Source organism: Vipera berus (assembly GCF_964194415.1).
Source record: "Vipera berus genome assembly, chromosome: 3".
Taxonomy (NCBI): domain Eukaryota; kingdom Metazoa; phylum Chordata; class Lepidosauria; order Squamata; family Viperidae; genus Vipera; species Vipera berus.
Genome location: NC_138204.1, coordinates 211,161,224 through 211,176,741, shown reverse-complemented (window position 1 = coordinate 211,176,741; position 15,518 = coordinate 211,161,224). Strand labels below are relative to the sequence as shown.

The 15,518-nt window shown below is 39.5% G+C and overlaps 2 protein-coding genes across 2 annotated transcripts; both read right to left on the bottom strand.

Annotated features, from left to right (window-relative positions):
• Window positions 1-4,221: 4,221 nt before the first annotated feature.
• On the bottom strand, window positions 4,222-9,507 carry LOC308666137 (proto-oncogene Mas-like; the record flags this gene model as incomplete). The annotated part of the gene is made up of 4 exons (XM_081324713.1): window positions 9,442-9,507; window positions 7,592-7,691; window positions 6,863-6,923; window positions 4,222-5,242 (listed from the first exon to the last, which is right to left on the bottom strand). Exons 2-4 carry the CDS (start codon window positions 7,617-7,619, stop codon window positions 4,222-4,224), a joined length of 1,110 nt encoding a protein of 369 aa, XP_081180839.1. The 5' UTR covers window positions 7,620-7,691; window positions 9,442-9,507.
• Window positions 9,508-12,635: 3,128 nt separating this feature from the next.
• Window positions 12,636-15,038, bottom strand: LOC308665547 (proto-oncogene Mas-like; the record flags this gene model as incomplete). The annotated part of the gene is made up of 2 exons (XM_081323607.1): window positions 12,636-13,647; window positions 15,028-15,038. 2 exons carry the CDS (start codon window positions 15,036-15,038, stop codon window positions 12,636-12,638), a joined length of 1,023 nt encoding a protein of 340 aa, XP_081179733.1.
• Between the last annotated feature and the right edge of the window lie 480 nt (window positions 15,039-15,518).

Sequence of the window (15,518 nt, the reverse complement as noted above, 5' to 3'; positions counted from 1 at the left end):
CTGTCTGTCAGTCTATCTATCATCTATCTATCTATCTATCTATCTATCTATGATTGATCTAGAGAAATGCACACAAACACACACACACAGAGACACACACACACAAACACAACCTTTATAAAAACCCTCTGTTCCAAAAGTAGCGACATTTACAGAATTACAGAATACAAACCCAGATGAGTGTCAGGAGCAAGGAACCAAGAAAGACACAGAGATTTACTCAAAGCAGTTTCTCACCCATTGACAGGAATCTTGCCAGACTAGATCACAAATCTCGTAACTATGGATAAAAATTGGATAAAAATTTGGTGGAACATGCAGAAGATCTTTAAGCAAAAGATAAAGTTTTTTCCGCAATTCTTTCTGTTGGGTATAATTACAGAAGCTACTGTTGTGGACACTAAGTTGATGTTGAATTTAATTACAGCAGCAAGACTCCTAATAGGTCAGTATATAGTGGAATGGACTTTAAAGGTTTCTGACCTGGCAGAAATGGCAAAGATCTCGGCTTATTTGAAAGATCACTCGCAAGAACGCTATATTATTGAGTGGAAAAAATGGATTGAATATATCCAGAAGAAATATGGGACTAAAAAGTTTCACTTAGCATTTGAATGAATCTTCCTTTCTTTCTTTCTTTCTTTTTCTTTCTTTTTATATGTAATATTAATATTGTTTGTAGTTATCTTATATGAGTTAGAGGGCGATAGATTTAAGAGTTTATTGTTGTTAGCATATGGATGTTTATGATTGTTTTCTGTTTTTATACCTTGTACTTAGCTCTGGGAAGTCCGGGGGGGGGAGAGGGGGGAGGGGTAGGGAGGGATAGGTAGGGGAGGGGGGGATTGTTAAAGACAAAATGTATTTTAAAACTTTTCAATAAAAAAAAAACAACAAATCCCGTAACTATTATATATACTCTGTGAAAGGCTACAGGAGGTTTCCATTCTTTGCCTCTTTTTCCACTCCAAGGATTCTTGGCCTGTGTGCCTTTTACTCCTTTTAAAAAAAAATCGCATTTATATCCCGCCCTTCTCCGAAGACTCAGGGCGGCTTACAATCTAAAGCGCTTAGCACATTGGCAGAGACCCCCTCCCTCCTCTGATAATGTACATCCCACACAATGTGGTAAATCCCTGATAACTTCCCCTTATCCCATTAACCATAATGGATGAATATTAAAATGCATGAAAATCTAGGAGAAGAACAGGAAAAACTGGTGGAGAGGGAGAGTTAAGTACATAATCAGCCTACAGTTGTTTTGCCCCCACAAAGGATCCCTATTCAGCCCACCTTGAATTCTGACGATGCTTATCTGCCTCTGATTAAGATTTGAACTTTAGGTGACAAGATTCCTGTGTATAAGCTTGAGCAATCACTGCCTTACACAAGGGGTCGGACTCGGACTCTGTAGAAACTGCCCCAGATGAGCCAGCCGAATTTCAATCCCAGGAGGCACCAAGACAGGAATCACTAGAAGCTTATTAGAAATAGGCACAGCTTCAAGATCAGATAGTGAAATATGGCATCCAAACCCTGGGCCTTGGCGATTAGAGCAGAGGAGGCTTCTTGCCAAGAAGAGATCAACTCCCTTAATTGAAACAAATTGCTGCAGTCTGAATTAACAGAGAGTACTGACCAGTCCAGTTGTTTTGTTGGAAACAACTCTTTCACGTCCTACCCTTGTGTGTTGCTCTAGTGTTCTAGATTTGCAGTCGTAAGTCATAATTATAATTAAATGAGGCACCATGTGACCACCATAAAAAGGGTAGCAGGCAAACAAAAGCTAAAAAAAGTATAAAATGCATAAAGTGGAAAATATTTTGAAAAAAACTACTCTCTTTCTAATTCTATTATTTCTATTACCGTATTTTCCGGCGTATAAGACGACTGGGTGTATAAGACGACCCCCTACATTTCCTTTTAAATTATAGGGTTTGGGCTATACTCGCCGTATAAGACTACCCCTCTTCCAACGTACACCAAATAAAAATTAAAAAACATCAGATTTGATTTTAATATGGTAATTTTAATTCAAATGCTTATGACATGCAGGTGCTTAGTAGGAAAACTGTCACTTATAAACATAAGGCTGTTTGTCATCAAACATGTAAACATAAAACAGTGCAAGTGGATTAAACTAGAAGAAGAAGAAGAAGAAGAAGAAGAAGAAGAAGAAGAAGAAGAAGAAGAAGAAGAAGAAGAAGAAGAAGAAGAAGAAGAAGAAGAAGAAGAAGAAGAAGAAGAAGAAGAAGAAGTTGGAGGGGACCTTGGAGGTCATCTAGTCCAACCCCCTGCTAAGGCAGGAAACCCTATACCATTTCAGACAAATGGCTGTCCAGTCTCTTCTTAAAAACTTCCAGTGTTGGAGCATTCACAGCTTCTGGAGGCAGGTTGTTCCACTGGTTAATTGTTCTAACTGTCAGGAAGTTTCTCCTTAGTTCTAGGTTGCTTCTCTCCTTGACTAGTTTCCATCCATTGCTTCTTGTCCTGCTTTCAGGTGCTTTGGAGAATAGCTTGGCTCCCTCTGCTTTGTGGCAGACCCTGAGATATTGGATCACTGCTATCATGTCACCCCTCACCCTTCTCTTTGTTAAGCTACACATACCCAATTCCAGCAACCGTTCCCTATTTTCCTATCTCACTTTTTCACTTTTCCTAATTCACTCTAAAGCTTTCCCTGCACAGAGCCTTAAATAACACCAGCTGCCTGCAATTAGTGCAGGTTCGCATCCCACCAGGCTCAAGGTTGACTCAGCTTTCCATCCTTCCAAGGTAGGTAAAATGATGACCCAGATTGTTGGGGGCAATAAGCTGACTTTGTAATAATGCTGCTTGGGGGGGGGGGGTGAAAGCCCTAATAAACAGGCACATACACAGAATGAAGGCTATTGCTAAGCACATTGATTTGTGCTTTAAATTGTAAGCCACCCTGAGTCTTCAGAGAAGGGCAGGATATAAATGGGAATTTAAAAAAAAAAAGACCAAATGGGAGATCCGCTCCAGGTTTTCCAGCCAGCCCGCCCAGTTCCTGAGTCAAATGTGTCCTTAGAGCTAAGCCGCTGCTCTGGCTGCTGCCTTCCCCGCCTGCCTTTCAAGTTGGGATATAGTACAGCTTCTCTTCAACTTTAGAAGGAAAGACACCCAGACCCCAGCCTGTAAAAAATCACAGACTGCAGCTTCTTCTCCAATTGGTCCCGCTTTCCCTGTGCAGACTAAATGGGAGATCTGCTCCTGGTTTTCCAGCCAGCACTGTCCCTAAATTTTCAGTATAAGACGACCCCTGAATTTTGAGAAGATTTTCATGGGTTAAAAAGTAGTCTTATACGCCGGAAACTACGGTATTTCTATTTCTATTTCTAAATCTTTCTGTGTGTCTGCCTGCCTGCCTGTCTCTATCTCATTCTATCTATCTGTCTATCTATCCATCATTCTATCTATCTATCTGTCTGTCTGTCTGTCTATCTGTCTATCTATCTATCTATCTATCTATCTATCTATCTATCTATCTATCTATCTATCTATCTATATCTCTGTTATCTCATCTATATCTATCGATCATTGATCTACAGAAATACACGTACACACATACACACACACACAAACACAAATGCATAAAACCTTTAAAAAACCCTCTGCTCCAAAAGTAGCCACATTTACAGAATTAGGGAATAGAAACCCAGATGAGGTTTGTGAACGAGCAGGAAAGTTTACTAGGGTCCTTCTAATCTGGAACTTTGCCAGGTGAGGTTGCTGCCAGCTGGAAATAAGGACTGGAAATGTCTATAAAAGATTGACAGGAAGGAAGTCTTACAATGATACAAGCGATGTATCTTCAGTCAAGAAAGAAAGCCACTAATTAATGATTATTAATAACAAACTCTTATTTTAAAATATAATTAAATGATATTGTATCTGAAATATTTCAGCATAAAAAATGACACATTTTATTGCAAGAAACCGTAGCCTCTATGGCAGATTTTCCCTTTCTTCTTCATCTCCATTATTTGTATACAAATGTGCGTGTCACAAAGAAAAATGTATAAAATAAATTACACATTTTAAAAAATTCATTCAGTAACACTTTGGTTTTAAGTACTTTGTTTTTAAATACTTAGCTCAGTAAATTGCGTTCATTCTGTATATTCTCAAGGAAAGCATATTTTATGTCCCAAATAAATCGGTAGCTTCAAATATTGTATATGCAATATTTACGACCCTTCACAACTGGTCTTCCTTCACGGTTTGCTGCTCTTCCGGGCTGCCCTTCTCATCCTTGAAGACTCTTTCCAGAGCAACCTTGTATGATGCTCTGGAATGGTTCTTTCCTCTTTTCTTCCTCCCAACGAGGAAATAAAGGAGGGGGTTGATGCTGCTGTTGAAAGAGGCACAACCTATCCCGATGGTCATGAGGAGGAGATTATAGGTATCAAAATATTCAATGACATAAAAGACATTCATTGGGAGAGAGAAAAGGAGGAAGAAAAGGAGAGCCAGCAAGATGGTGGCAAGCAACTTCCTTTGATTGTGTTGCAATTTAGATCTCATGTGAATCCAGAGGGTCACAGTGGACACAATCATGAGAGGCGTACAAAGTAAACCATTCACAATCAGCTGATAAAGGAAAGGTGAACTTCTAGAGCTTCTGGTCTGGTGGAGAAGGAAGTGCACTGCAGAGAGCAGGAAGGAGAGGATCCAGATGAGGCCAACAACCAGGGTGGACAAATATGGAGGACGATGGCAGCGATGCCAAAGTGGGAAGAGGACAGCCACACACCTGTCCAGGCTGATGGCCGTCAGCAGAAACTGGCTAGCAGAATAGGTGAAGAAAAAGAACTCAAAAAGTAAGAAGAAAAAGGTATCAACCATATGTGTTCTTTGATTCAGAGTTAACACAGTCACAAATGTAGCTGCCACAATGAGGGATGTGAGGACCCCAAAATCGGCGATGGAGAGATTCAGGATGTAGGTGGTGAAAGAATTCCTCTTAATGGAAAAGGCCAGGAGATAAATGGTCCTTCCATTTCCTACCAGGCCCAAAATGCAAATAAGGACAATGAACCCGTTGATAAGATTTCGGGTTAAATTATCGAACAGTTGAGCATAAGGGGAAGAAAAAAATTCTGGCATTTCAGAAATATTTGGAGCAATTTTAGTAGTATTGAACGGAATGTTGACCATTTCAGAACCACTCCCAGAAATTTCATCATTATTGACAGGAACTAAGGGCTCCTCAAGTATCCTAATAACCAAAAGAGAAAGAGAATCAGTCTTTCTTAGAGACACAGTTGAGCATAAGGTGAAGAAAAAAATAATCTGGCATTTCAGAAATATTTGGAGCAATTTTTGTACTATTGAAAGGAAAGTTGACCATTTTAGACCCATTCTCGGAGATTTCAACAATACTACTGATTATCCTAATAACAAAAAGACACCAAAATGGAATCAGTCCTTGTTAGAGAAATACATACATATATACTGTACATACATACATACACACAAATGCACATACACACACACATACACAAACATTCACACACACACAAACACACAGGCAGACACACAAACACACGCACAGACACACATTTTCTAACTTACTCATATCAACACATATCTGCTTTTGACTGCCTGATGGTAATTACATCAGGTTGGAGAATTGCTACACTCAATGATGACCCATGATTCTATGCGAAATCCTTCAAAGTGCATTTTTTGACAACTGACACCATTTCCCTTTATTAGCCATTGTGGCTGAGGGCAGAGTTGCGTAACCTGGTATTTGAAAAGGCAAACGGCAACACAAACAATTTCAAAGGAGAAAAAAATGTAGGGGAAACAAACACTTTTTTTTTAAATATTTACATTCTTTGGAGCAGACATGTCAAACCTGAAACATCACTTGACGTTACGCGACGTATTGGAGCTTTTTCCCCATTGCTGGCAGTGGGGTGGGTGCGGTTTCCTGGTGACGCATCCAGCCCGCAGGCCGCCAGTTTGACACCCTTGCTTTAGAGCAACAGCTGCCAACCTTTTGTACACCAGGGACCAGTTCCATGGAGAGAGGTTTTTCTGTGGACTGGTGGTTCGGGAGAGTGGTTTTACGTGCTGCCGGCATCTCGCAGATGGGGCTTCTCTTGTTTACACAGCCCGGTTTCTGGCTAGCTGTGACCACGGACCAGGGGTCAGGGGTTGGGGACCCCTGCTTTAGAGAATAGGGGATTACAAGTGTGCAAACAGGCACACAATGTGAAATGCACTTCGAGGGGAACATGCTAGTACTAGCAGTTAGCTTTCAGTGTGTAATTGATTAAGATCTTGTCAATTTCAGTCAGAGTTTGTTAACTCTAATAACCATAGTTAGCATTGATTGGAGAAAAGACGCTCACTTCGGTACTCAGAAAATCAGACAATTTTAAACCACCTCTGTCGGTTGGAGGAAATGAAGACAACAAGTAGGACATGTCCTCCTTATGGCAGATGTCTAGTAACTCTCGGTTAGGGAAAGTTGTAATCCAAAGTCCTAGAGATCCCGTGGTTGCTGACCTTTTTCCCAAGCAAAGGAAAAAGGTGGTGGGCGTATAGGTGGAGACTATATGTGACCCTTGTCATTTAATCATGAAAGTCCCATGGATTTCAACAATTAACAACAGAGCGGAAATGTTCTCGTGATTATGGGGAGAGATTATATGGAGAGCTGATCAACCTCCACCGCAGAAGATTCCCTTCAAAAGAAAGGCATCCTGTTCCACCAGTCACAAATGGGCTGAGCAACATCGAAATTCTCCTTTTGGAATATTATGAAACTACTGGATGGCTAACTCCATTCCTGCAAAGAAAATGTTTTGTATCCTAACATACTTACCTGTGGTATGTCTCCCAAACAGCAGGAAAGTTATATTGTGTTATGGGGAATGATGCATTACCTACGAAAGCAATAATAGTAAACCATTATTTTGATTTATAACAGAAGGCAGCAAAAATGCTAATGTGTTTTATAAACTTCATCCACACTGATTCGTTTCTTTCTGAATGGGAGTCTGTGAATGTATCAATAAAATAATCCCCAATAGGGTTTTTTTCTCCATCGTTGCCCTGATACCTATTAGCCAATAATCAGTATTTGTGATGCTCTAATTATTTAACCTGATAATTAATTCAAAATAATTTTAAAAGTGCTCATTTTGAAAAGGAAAGTATTTTCTCCACTCTTTTTATTCTTTCATTTTTAGAAATGCTTCTATGCGTCTAATCTTTTTTTTCCTAATTAAAGAAGATCAAAGAGGTTGATTTCATCCCTTGTGTCCTTCCAAAGGAAAATTCCAGGTTGATGTTGCCTGTCGGAAGTGACAGGTATCAGTTTGTTGATATTCTTAAATTCTCCGTAAGGCTTACTATATGAGTAATTCCATCAGAAGTCATTTTGTGAATGCGCTCACTGAATGTTTTCAAAATGCCAATGCAATTCCCAACTCATGATTTGCTCCTAGAGTCTCAATTCTTGAATAAGCTCAATATGAACCCTTGAGGTTTTCGTTATCATTAGTTATCAGTTATCACAAAGGAAAGGAAATGTTATATATGCTGGTCGTACCTTCTGAGTAATTAAACTGTTGCTCCATTCTGCAAAAAGTGTTTGCTTGCTTAGAAAAGTTCAAATTTGTGGATAAGGTGGACAACCTGGGGCACTGTAACTGCAGGGGAAATACAATTATTAAAAGAAAACAAACTTGTGACTGTCAAAATGGCTGAAAGGAATTGTGTTCCTTGTGAATTCAAAGCCATTGTCGGTTTGCCATTCACACAGAATAAGTGTAGCCCTTCCCACCTTTCATTCAAGCAATAAAATTTATTTACAGTTCAAAACCAAAAGACCAGAAGACCAACTACCATTAAAAGGGAATTTTAAAAAATAAGATTTATTTTCTGGAAAGATAGCAGCAAAAAATGAGTAGTATAAGATTAGAAAAAATTAGCAATAGCAATAGCACTCAGTTGAGGTGACCTGATGAAATAACTCACAGGTTAAAAGAGTTACACTTTTTTTTTTAATGGATCCTAGTTATTAGCTGGGAGCAGCTGAATGAACAGATTTCCTTGTCTTCAAATTTTGCTCTTTGCTCATTTGCATATCCAAATCAAAATGCTCCAACACTGTTTAAAATGCTTTAATGTTCCTAGCTGTTTTATAACAATTAGCACTTAGACTTGTATACCACTTCATAGCACTTTACAGCCCTCTCTACGTGGTTTAGAGTTAGCCTCGAATCACTGAGAATCGAACTGCTGGCAGTTGGCAGAATTAACCTGTACTACTGCATTCTAACCACTGCACCACCACTGCTCTTCAATAATAATAATAATAATAATAATAATAATAATAATAATAATAATAATAATAATAACAACAACAACAACAACAACAATAATAATAATAATAATAATAATAATAATAATAATAATAATAATAATAATAAACCATCACAGGTTCAGCCAGATGTTCAGACTAGAATTGGCATTTTTATCTACCTATCACGTCTTTACCAAGGACCTGGGATAGGTAGATGTGGATGTTAGATGGTATTATAGATGTCATTGCAGGATGGAAGCAGTTTCGAGTAAGGCCGCCTCTTGCAACTGACTAATGGCGAATTTGTCAATGCCGATGATAGTGTTCAAGTGGTGCTCCAGTTGTTTTGGGATTGCACCCAAGGCGCCTATTACTATTGGTACTACCCTTGCTTGTCTTTGCTACAGTCTTTCTATTTCTATGTCTTTGTATTATTGTTATTGTTATTGCTCTTGTTCTTGTTGTTCCACTGATTAATTGTTCTAACTATCAGGAAGTTTCTCCTTAGTTCTAGGTTGCTTCTCTCTTTAATTAGTTTCCATCCATTGCTTCTTGTCCTGCCTTCAGGTGCTTTTGAAGAATAGTTTGACTCCCTCTTCTTTGTGGCAGCCCCTGAGATACTGGAAGGCTGCTATCATGTCACCCCTCATCTTTCTCTTCATTAAACTAGACCTACCAAATTCCAGCAACCCTTCCTTATATGTTTTGGCCTCCAGTCCCCCAATCATCTTTGTTCCTCTTCTCTGTATTCTTTCTAGAGTCTCAATGTCTTTTTTACATCGTAGTCAACAAAACTGGATGCAGGATTCCAAGTGTGGTCTTACCAAGGCATTGTAAAGTGGTATTATCACTTCATGTGATCTTGATTCCATACCTATTAATATTGACTGAAGTCAGACATGAGAGGTCTGTTATCATACCGTACTGGAAAAAAAACACTGCTGCAAAATTGATATTTGTTATGGGGCAGAAGACTCTGCTGGATTAGCTGATTCCATACTAAAGGGCTCCTGGTCCTACCCTGGTCTCAAAAATGAACGTTTTGCAGATAATAAATGACCCCAAAACAAACTCTGCCTTTCCTGCAGACGTACCTGGTGATGATGGTAAGAATCTCCAGATGGAACCAGCTGGTCTCTTTGGGAATCTAAGGCTGAGATCTTTTTCCAGTGAATCCCGTTAGTTGGCACTTGATGCAGTTACAGTCAGAAAGAAGAACTGAGCTGGACCAAGCTGCAAGCTTTCAGACAAAAATCAGAATAACTTGTCTGACGTTCTTCTCTAAATTTCGCAACTTTGCACAAAGCATGCAAAAGAAGCAGTTAACGATATAATCATATCTTAAAAAAGAATCAGCCAAAATGTACCAGGCTGAGATACAGATTAACATGGATCTCAAATTCCGGGAATCCACGTCACTTAAAGGCAGAACATCTTATGGCAGCCCTTGTAAACTGTGACAGCAATATGCTTTTATTATTTATTAAATTTGTACGCTGCACATATTTGCATTAAAGTGAGTCTGAGTAGCTTGTTAAGGTAATGCTCCAAGAAACAATGCAGCCTTCCACCATTTTGACCATTTAGTGCTGTGTGCCAATCTTGCTGGTGAGGATATGTATTTAACCAAATGCAGTTTTTCTTCTGGTTACCAAACAGACAAAACCTTGAAGGATTATTTTTTTTGAGTCTGGAAGGCGATGATTCCCAAAAGGAGCTGTAGGTCCCCATGGCCTCTGGGGAAAATACTGGTGGGTCTCTTTCTTTCTACTTTCCTTTGACATCCTCTTAAAAAAATTGTGGTGTCAGGAGCAAGGAACCAAGAAAGACACAGAGATTTACTCAGAGCAGTTTCTCACCCATTGACAGGAATCTTGCCAGACTAGAGCACAAAACCCGTAACTATTATATATACTCTGTGAAAGGCTACAGGAGGTTTCCATTCTTTGCCTCTTTTTCCACTCCAAGGATTCTTGGCCAGTATGCCTTTTACTCCTTTTTTAAAAAATCCCATTTATATCCCGCCCTTCTCCGAAGACTCGGGGAGGTTTACAATCTACAGCAGAAATCAATGTGCTTAGCACATTGGCAGACACCCCCTCCCTCCTCTGATAATGTACACCCCACAGAATGTGTTAAATCCCTGATAACGTCCCCTTATCCCATTAACCATAATGGATGAATATTAAAATGCATGAAAATCTAGGAGAAGAATAGGCAAAAGGGGTGGAGAGGGAGAGTTAAGTACATAATCAGCCTACAGTTGTTTTGCCCCCACAAATGATCCCTATTCAGCCCACCTTGAATTCCGTTGATGCTTATCTGCCTCTGATTCAGATTTGAACTTTAAGTGACAAGATTTCCTGTGTATAATTTATTTTATTTATTTATTTTATTTTAATCCCATTTATATCCCACCCTTCTCCGAAGACTCAGGGCGGCTTACAATTTAAGCACAAACCAATAGCCTTCATTCTATGTATATGCCTGCAATAGCCTTCATTCTATGTATATGCCTGCTTATTATTATTATTTGGGCTTTCGCCCCCCCCCAAGCGGAATTATTACAAAGTCAGCTTATTGCCCCCAACAATCTAGGTCCTCATTTTACCTACCTCGGAAGGATGTAAGGCTGAGTCAACCTTGAGCCTGGTGGGATGTGAGCCTGCACTAATTGCAGGCAGCTGGTGTTACTTAAGGAGGCATTACCCCCACTGCTCCACCAAGGCTCCAATAAGCTTGAGCAATCACTGACTTACAACAGGAGTTGGACTCTGACTCTGAAGAAATTGCCCCAGATGAGCCAGCCGAATTTCAATCCCAGGAGGCACCAGGACAGGAATCACTAGAAGCTTATTAGAAATAGCCACAGCTTCAAGATCAGATAGTGAAATATGGCATCCAAACCCTGGGCCTTGGCCATTAGAGCAGAGGAGGCTTCTTGCCAAGCAGAGATCAACTCCCTCAATTGAAACAAATTGCTGCAGTCTGAATTAACAGAGAGTACTGACCAGTCCAGTTGTTTTGTTGGAAACAACTCTTTCACGTCCTACCCTTGTGTGTTGCTCTAGGGTTCTAGATTTGCAGTCGTAAGTCATAATTATAATTAAATGAGGCACCGTGTGACCACTGTAAAAAGGGTAGCAGGCAAACAAAAGCTAAAAAAAGGTATTAAATACATAAAGTGGAAAATGTTTTGAAAAAACTACTCTCTTTCTAATTCTATTATTTCTATCATTTCTATTATTTCTATTTTTATTTCTATTTCTGTCTGTCTGTCTGCCTGCCTGCCTATCTCTATCTCATTCTATCTATCTATCTATCTATCTATCTATCTATCTATCTATCTATCTATCTATCTATCTATCTGTCTGTCTGTCTGTCTGTCTGTCTGTCTGTCTGTCTGTCTTTCTGTCTGTCTCTGTCTATCTATCTATCTATCTATCTATCTATCTATCTATCTATCTATCTATCTATCTATCTGTCATATCTCTATCTTATCTAGATCTCTTTGTCTGTCTGTCTGTCTGTCTGTCTATCTATCTATCTATCTATCTATCTATCTATCTATCTATCTATCTATCTCTAACTCTCTGTTATCTCTATCTATCTCTATCTCATCTCTATCGATCATTGATCTACAGAAATACACACACACACACACACACACACACACACACACACAAAACCTTTAAAAAAACCTCTTCTCCAAAAGTAGTCACATTTACAGAATTAGGGAATAGAAACCCAGATGAGGTTTTTGAATGAGCAGGAAATTCTACTAGGGTCCTTCTAATCTGGAACTTTGCCAGGTGAGGTTGGTGCCAGCTGGAAATAAGGACTGGAAATGTCTATAAAAGATTGACAGGAAGGAAGTCTTACAATGATACAAGCGATGTATCTTCAGTCAAGAAAGAAAGCCACTAATGAATGATTATTAATAACGAACTCTTATTTTAAAATATAATTGAATGATATTGTATCTGAAATATTTCAGCATCAAAAATGACATCAAAAATGCAAGGAACCGTAACCTCTATGGCAGATTTTCTCTTTCTTCTTCATCTCCATTATATGTATACAAATGTGCGTGTCACAAAGAAAAATGTATGAAATAAATTACACATTTTAAAAAATTCATTCAGTAACACTTTGTTTTTATGTACTTTCTTTTTAAATACTTAGCTGAGTAAATTGTATTCATTCTGTATATTCTCAAGGAAAGCATATTTTTTGTCCCAAATAAATCGGTAGCTTCAAATATTGTATATGCAATATTTACGACCCTTCACAACTGGTCTTCCTGCTGCTCTTCCGGGCTGCCCTTCTCATCCTTGAAGACTCTTTCCAGAGCAACCTTGTATGATGCTCTGGGCTGGTTCTTTCCTCTCTTCTTCCTCCCAACGAGGAAATAAAGGAGGGGGTTGATGCTGCTGTTGAGAGAGGCACATCCTATCCCGATGGTCATGAGGAGGAGATTATAGGTATCAAAATATTCAATGACATAAAAGACATTCATTGGGAGAGAGAAAAGGAGAAAGAAAAGGAGAGCCAGCAAGATGGTGGTGAGCAACTTCCTTTGATTGTGTTGCGATTTAGATCTCATGTGAATCCAGAGGGTCACAGTAGACACAATCATGAGAGGTGTACAAAGTAAACCATTCACAATCAGCTGATAAAGGAAAGGTGAACTTCCAGAGCTTCTGGTCTGGTGGAGAAGGAAGTGCACTGCAGAGAGCAGGAAGGAGAGGATCCAGATGAGGCCAACAACCAGGGTGGACAAATATGGAGGACGATGGCAGCGATGCCAAAGTGGGAAGAGGACAGCCACACACCTGTCCATGCTGATGGCCATCAGCAGAAACTGGCTAGCAGAATAGGTGAAGAAAAAGAACTCAAAAAGTAAGAAGAAAAAGGTATCAACCATATGTGTTCTTTGACTCAGACTTAACACTGTCAGAAATGTAGCTGCCACAATGAGGGATGTGAGGACCCCAAAATCAGCGATGGAGAGATTCAGGATGTAGGCGGTGAAAGAATTCCTCTTAATGGAAAAGGCCAGGAGATAAATGGTCCTTCCATTTCCTACCAGGCCCAAAATGCAAATAAGGACAATGACCCCGTCGATAAGATTTCGGGTTAAATTATCGAACAGTTGAGCATAAGGGGAAGAAAAAAATTCTGGCATTTCAGAAATATTTGGAGCAATTTTAGTAATATTGAAAGGAATGTTGACCATTTCAGAACCACTCCCAGAAATTTCATCATTATTCACAAGAACTAAGGGCTTCTCACGTATCCTAATAACCAAAAGAGAAAGAGAATCAGTCCTTCTTAGAGATACACACAAACACACACACACACACACACAAACACAGATTCTTTTTTATTTACACAAATCAACAGATATATGCTTTTTGATCACCTGATGGTAATTAGGTAAAGGTAAAGGTTCCTCTGCACATGCGTGCTAGTCGTTTCCAACTCTAGGGGGCGGTGCTCATCTCCGTTTCAAAGCCGAAGAGCCAGCACTTGTCCGAGGACGTCTCCGTGGTCCTGTGGCTGGCATGACTAGACGCCAAAGGCACACGGAGCACTGTTACCTTCCCACCATAGTGGTCCCTATTTTTCTACTTGCATTTTTACATGCTTTCAAACTGCTAGGTTGGCAGAAGCTGGGACGAGTAACAGGCACTCACTCTGTTACGCGGCACTCGGGATTCGATCCGCCAAACTGCCGACCTTCTGATCGACAAGCTCATCGTCCCAACCCACTGAGCCACCGCATCCCTTTGATGATAATTACATCCCTAAAAATAAAGTTTATTGCAAGGTTGGAGAATTGGTACACTCAATTGTGACTCATGTTTCTATGCAAAATCCTTCAAAGTGCATTTCAGGACAACTGGCAGAGGACAGAGTAGGGTTATCTGGTATTTGAACAGGCAAAGGGCAACACAAACAATTGGAAAGGAGAACAAATGTAGGGGGAAGACACAGCAATCGTTTAATATTTACATTTTGAGAGAGCAAGAGAGGTGTAAACAGGCCCACAAAGGGAAATGCACTTTGGGAGGAACGTACATTACTAGTACTACCAGCTGGCTTTCGGAGTGTAGTTGATTAAGGTCTTGTCAATTTCAGTCAGAGTTTGTTCACGCTAATAAGCATAGTTAGCATTTATTAGAGAACAGCTGCTCAGTTCGATACTCTAAAATGTCCAGAGAATTTGAAACTACATTTATCACATGGAGGAAATGAGAGCAGTAAGTAGCACATGTCCTCCTTTTAATAGATGTGTAGTAAATCTCGGTTAGGGAAAGTTATAATCGAAGTTTCTGGAGATCGTGAGTTTGCTGACCTTTTTCCCAAGCAAAGGAAAAAGGTTGTGGGCATATAGGTGGACACTATATGTGACCCTTGTCATATAAGCAAGGAAGTCCCATGGATTTCAACAAAGACCAAGAAAGCTGAAGTGTCCTCCTGATTATGGGGAGAGATTATATGCAGACTTGAGCAACTTCCACTAAGGAAGATTCCCTTCAAAAGAAAAGCATCCTGTTGCACCAGTCACAAATGGGCTGAGCAACATAGCAGTTCTCATTTTGGAATATTATGAAACTACTGGACGGTTAACTCCATTCCTGCAAGGAAAATGTTTTGCATCCTAATATACTTACGAATTGTACATGTTCCAAATATCAGCAAAACCATTTTGTGCAATGTGGATTTGTGCAATATCTAAGGGAGCAATAATAGTCAGTCATTATTTTGATCAATAATAGCAGGCAGCAAAAAATGCTAATGTGCTTTAGAAACTTTATCCACCTCGCGAATGGGAGTCTGTGAATGTATAAATAAAATAATCCCCAATAGTTTTTTTTTCCCCTTCGTGGCCCTGATACCTATTAGCCAATAATCAGTCTTTGTGATCCTCTAATTATTTAACCTGATAATTAATTCCAAATAATTTTAAAAGTGCTCATTTTAAAAAGGAAAGTATTTTCCCCACTCTTGCTATTCCTTCATTTTTAGAAATGCTTCTGTGTGTCTAATCTTTTTTTTCCTAATTAAAGAAGAACCAAGAGGTTGATTTCATCCCTTGCGTCCTTCCAAAGGAAAATTCCAGGTTGATGTTGCCTTTCGGAAGTGATAGGTATCAGTTTGTTGA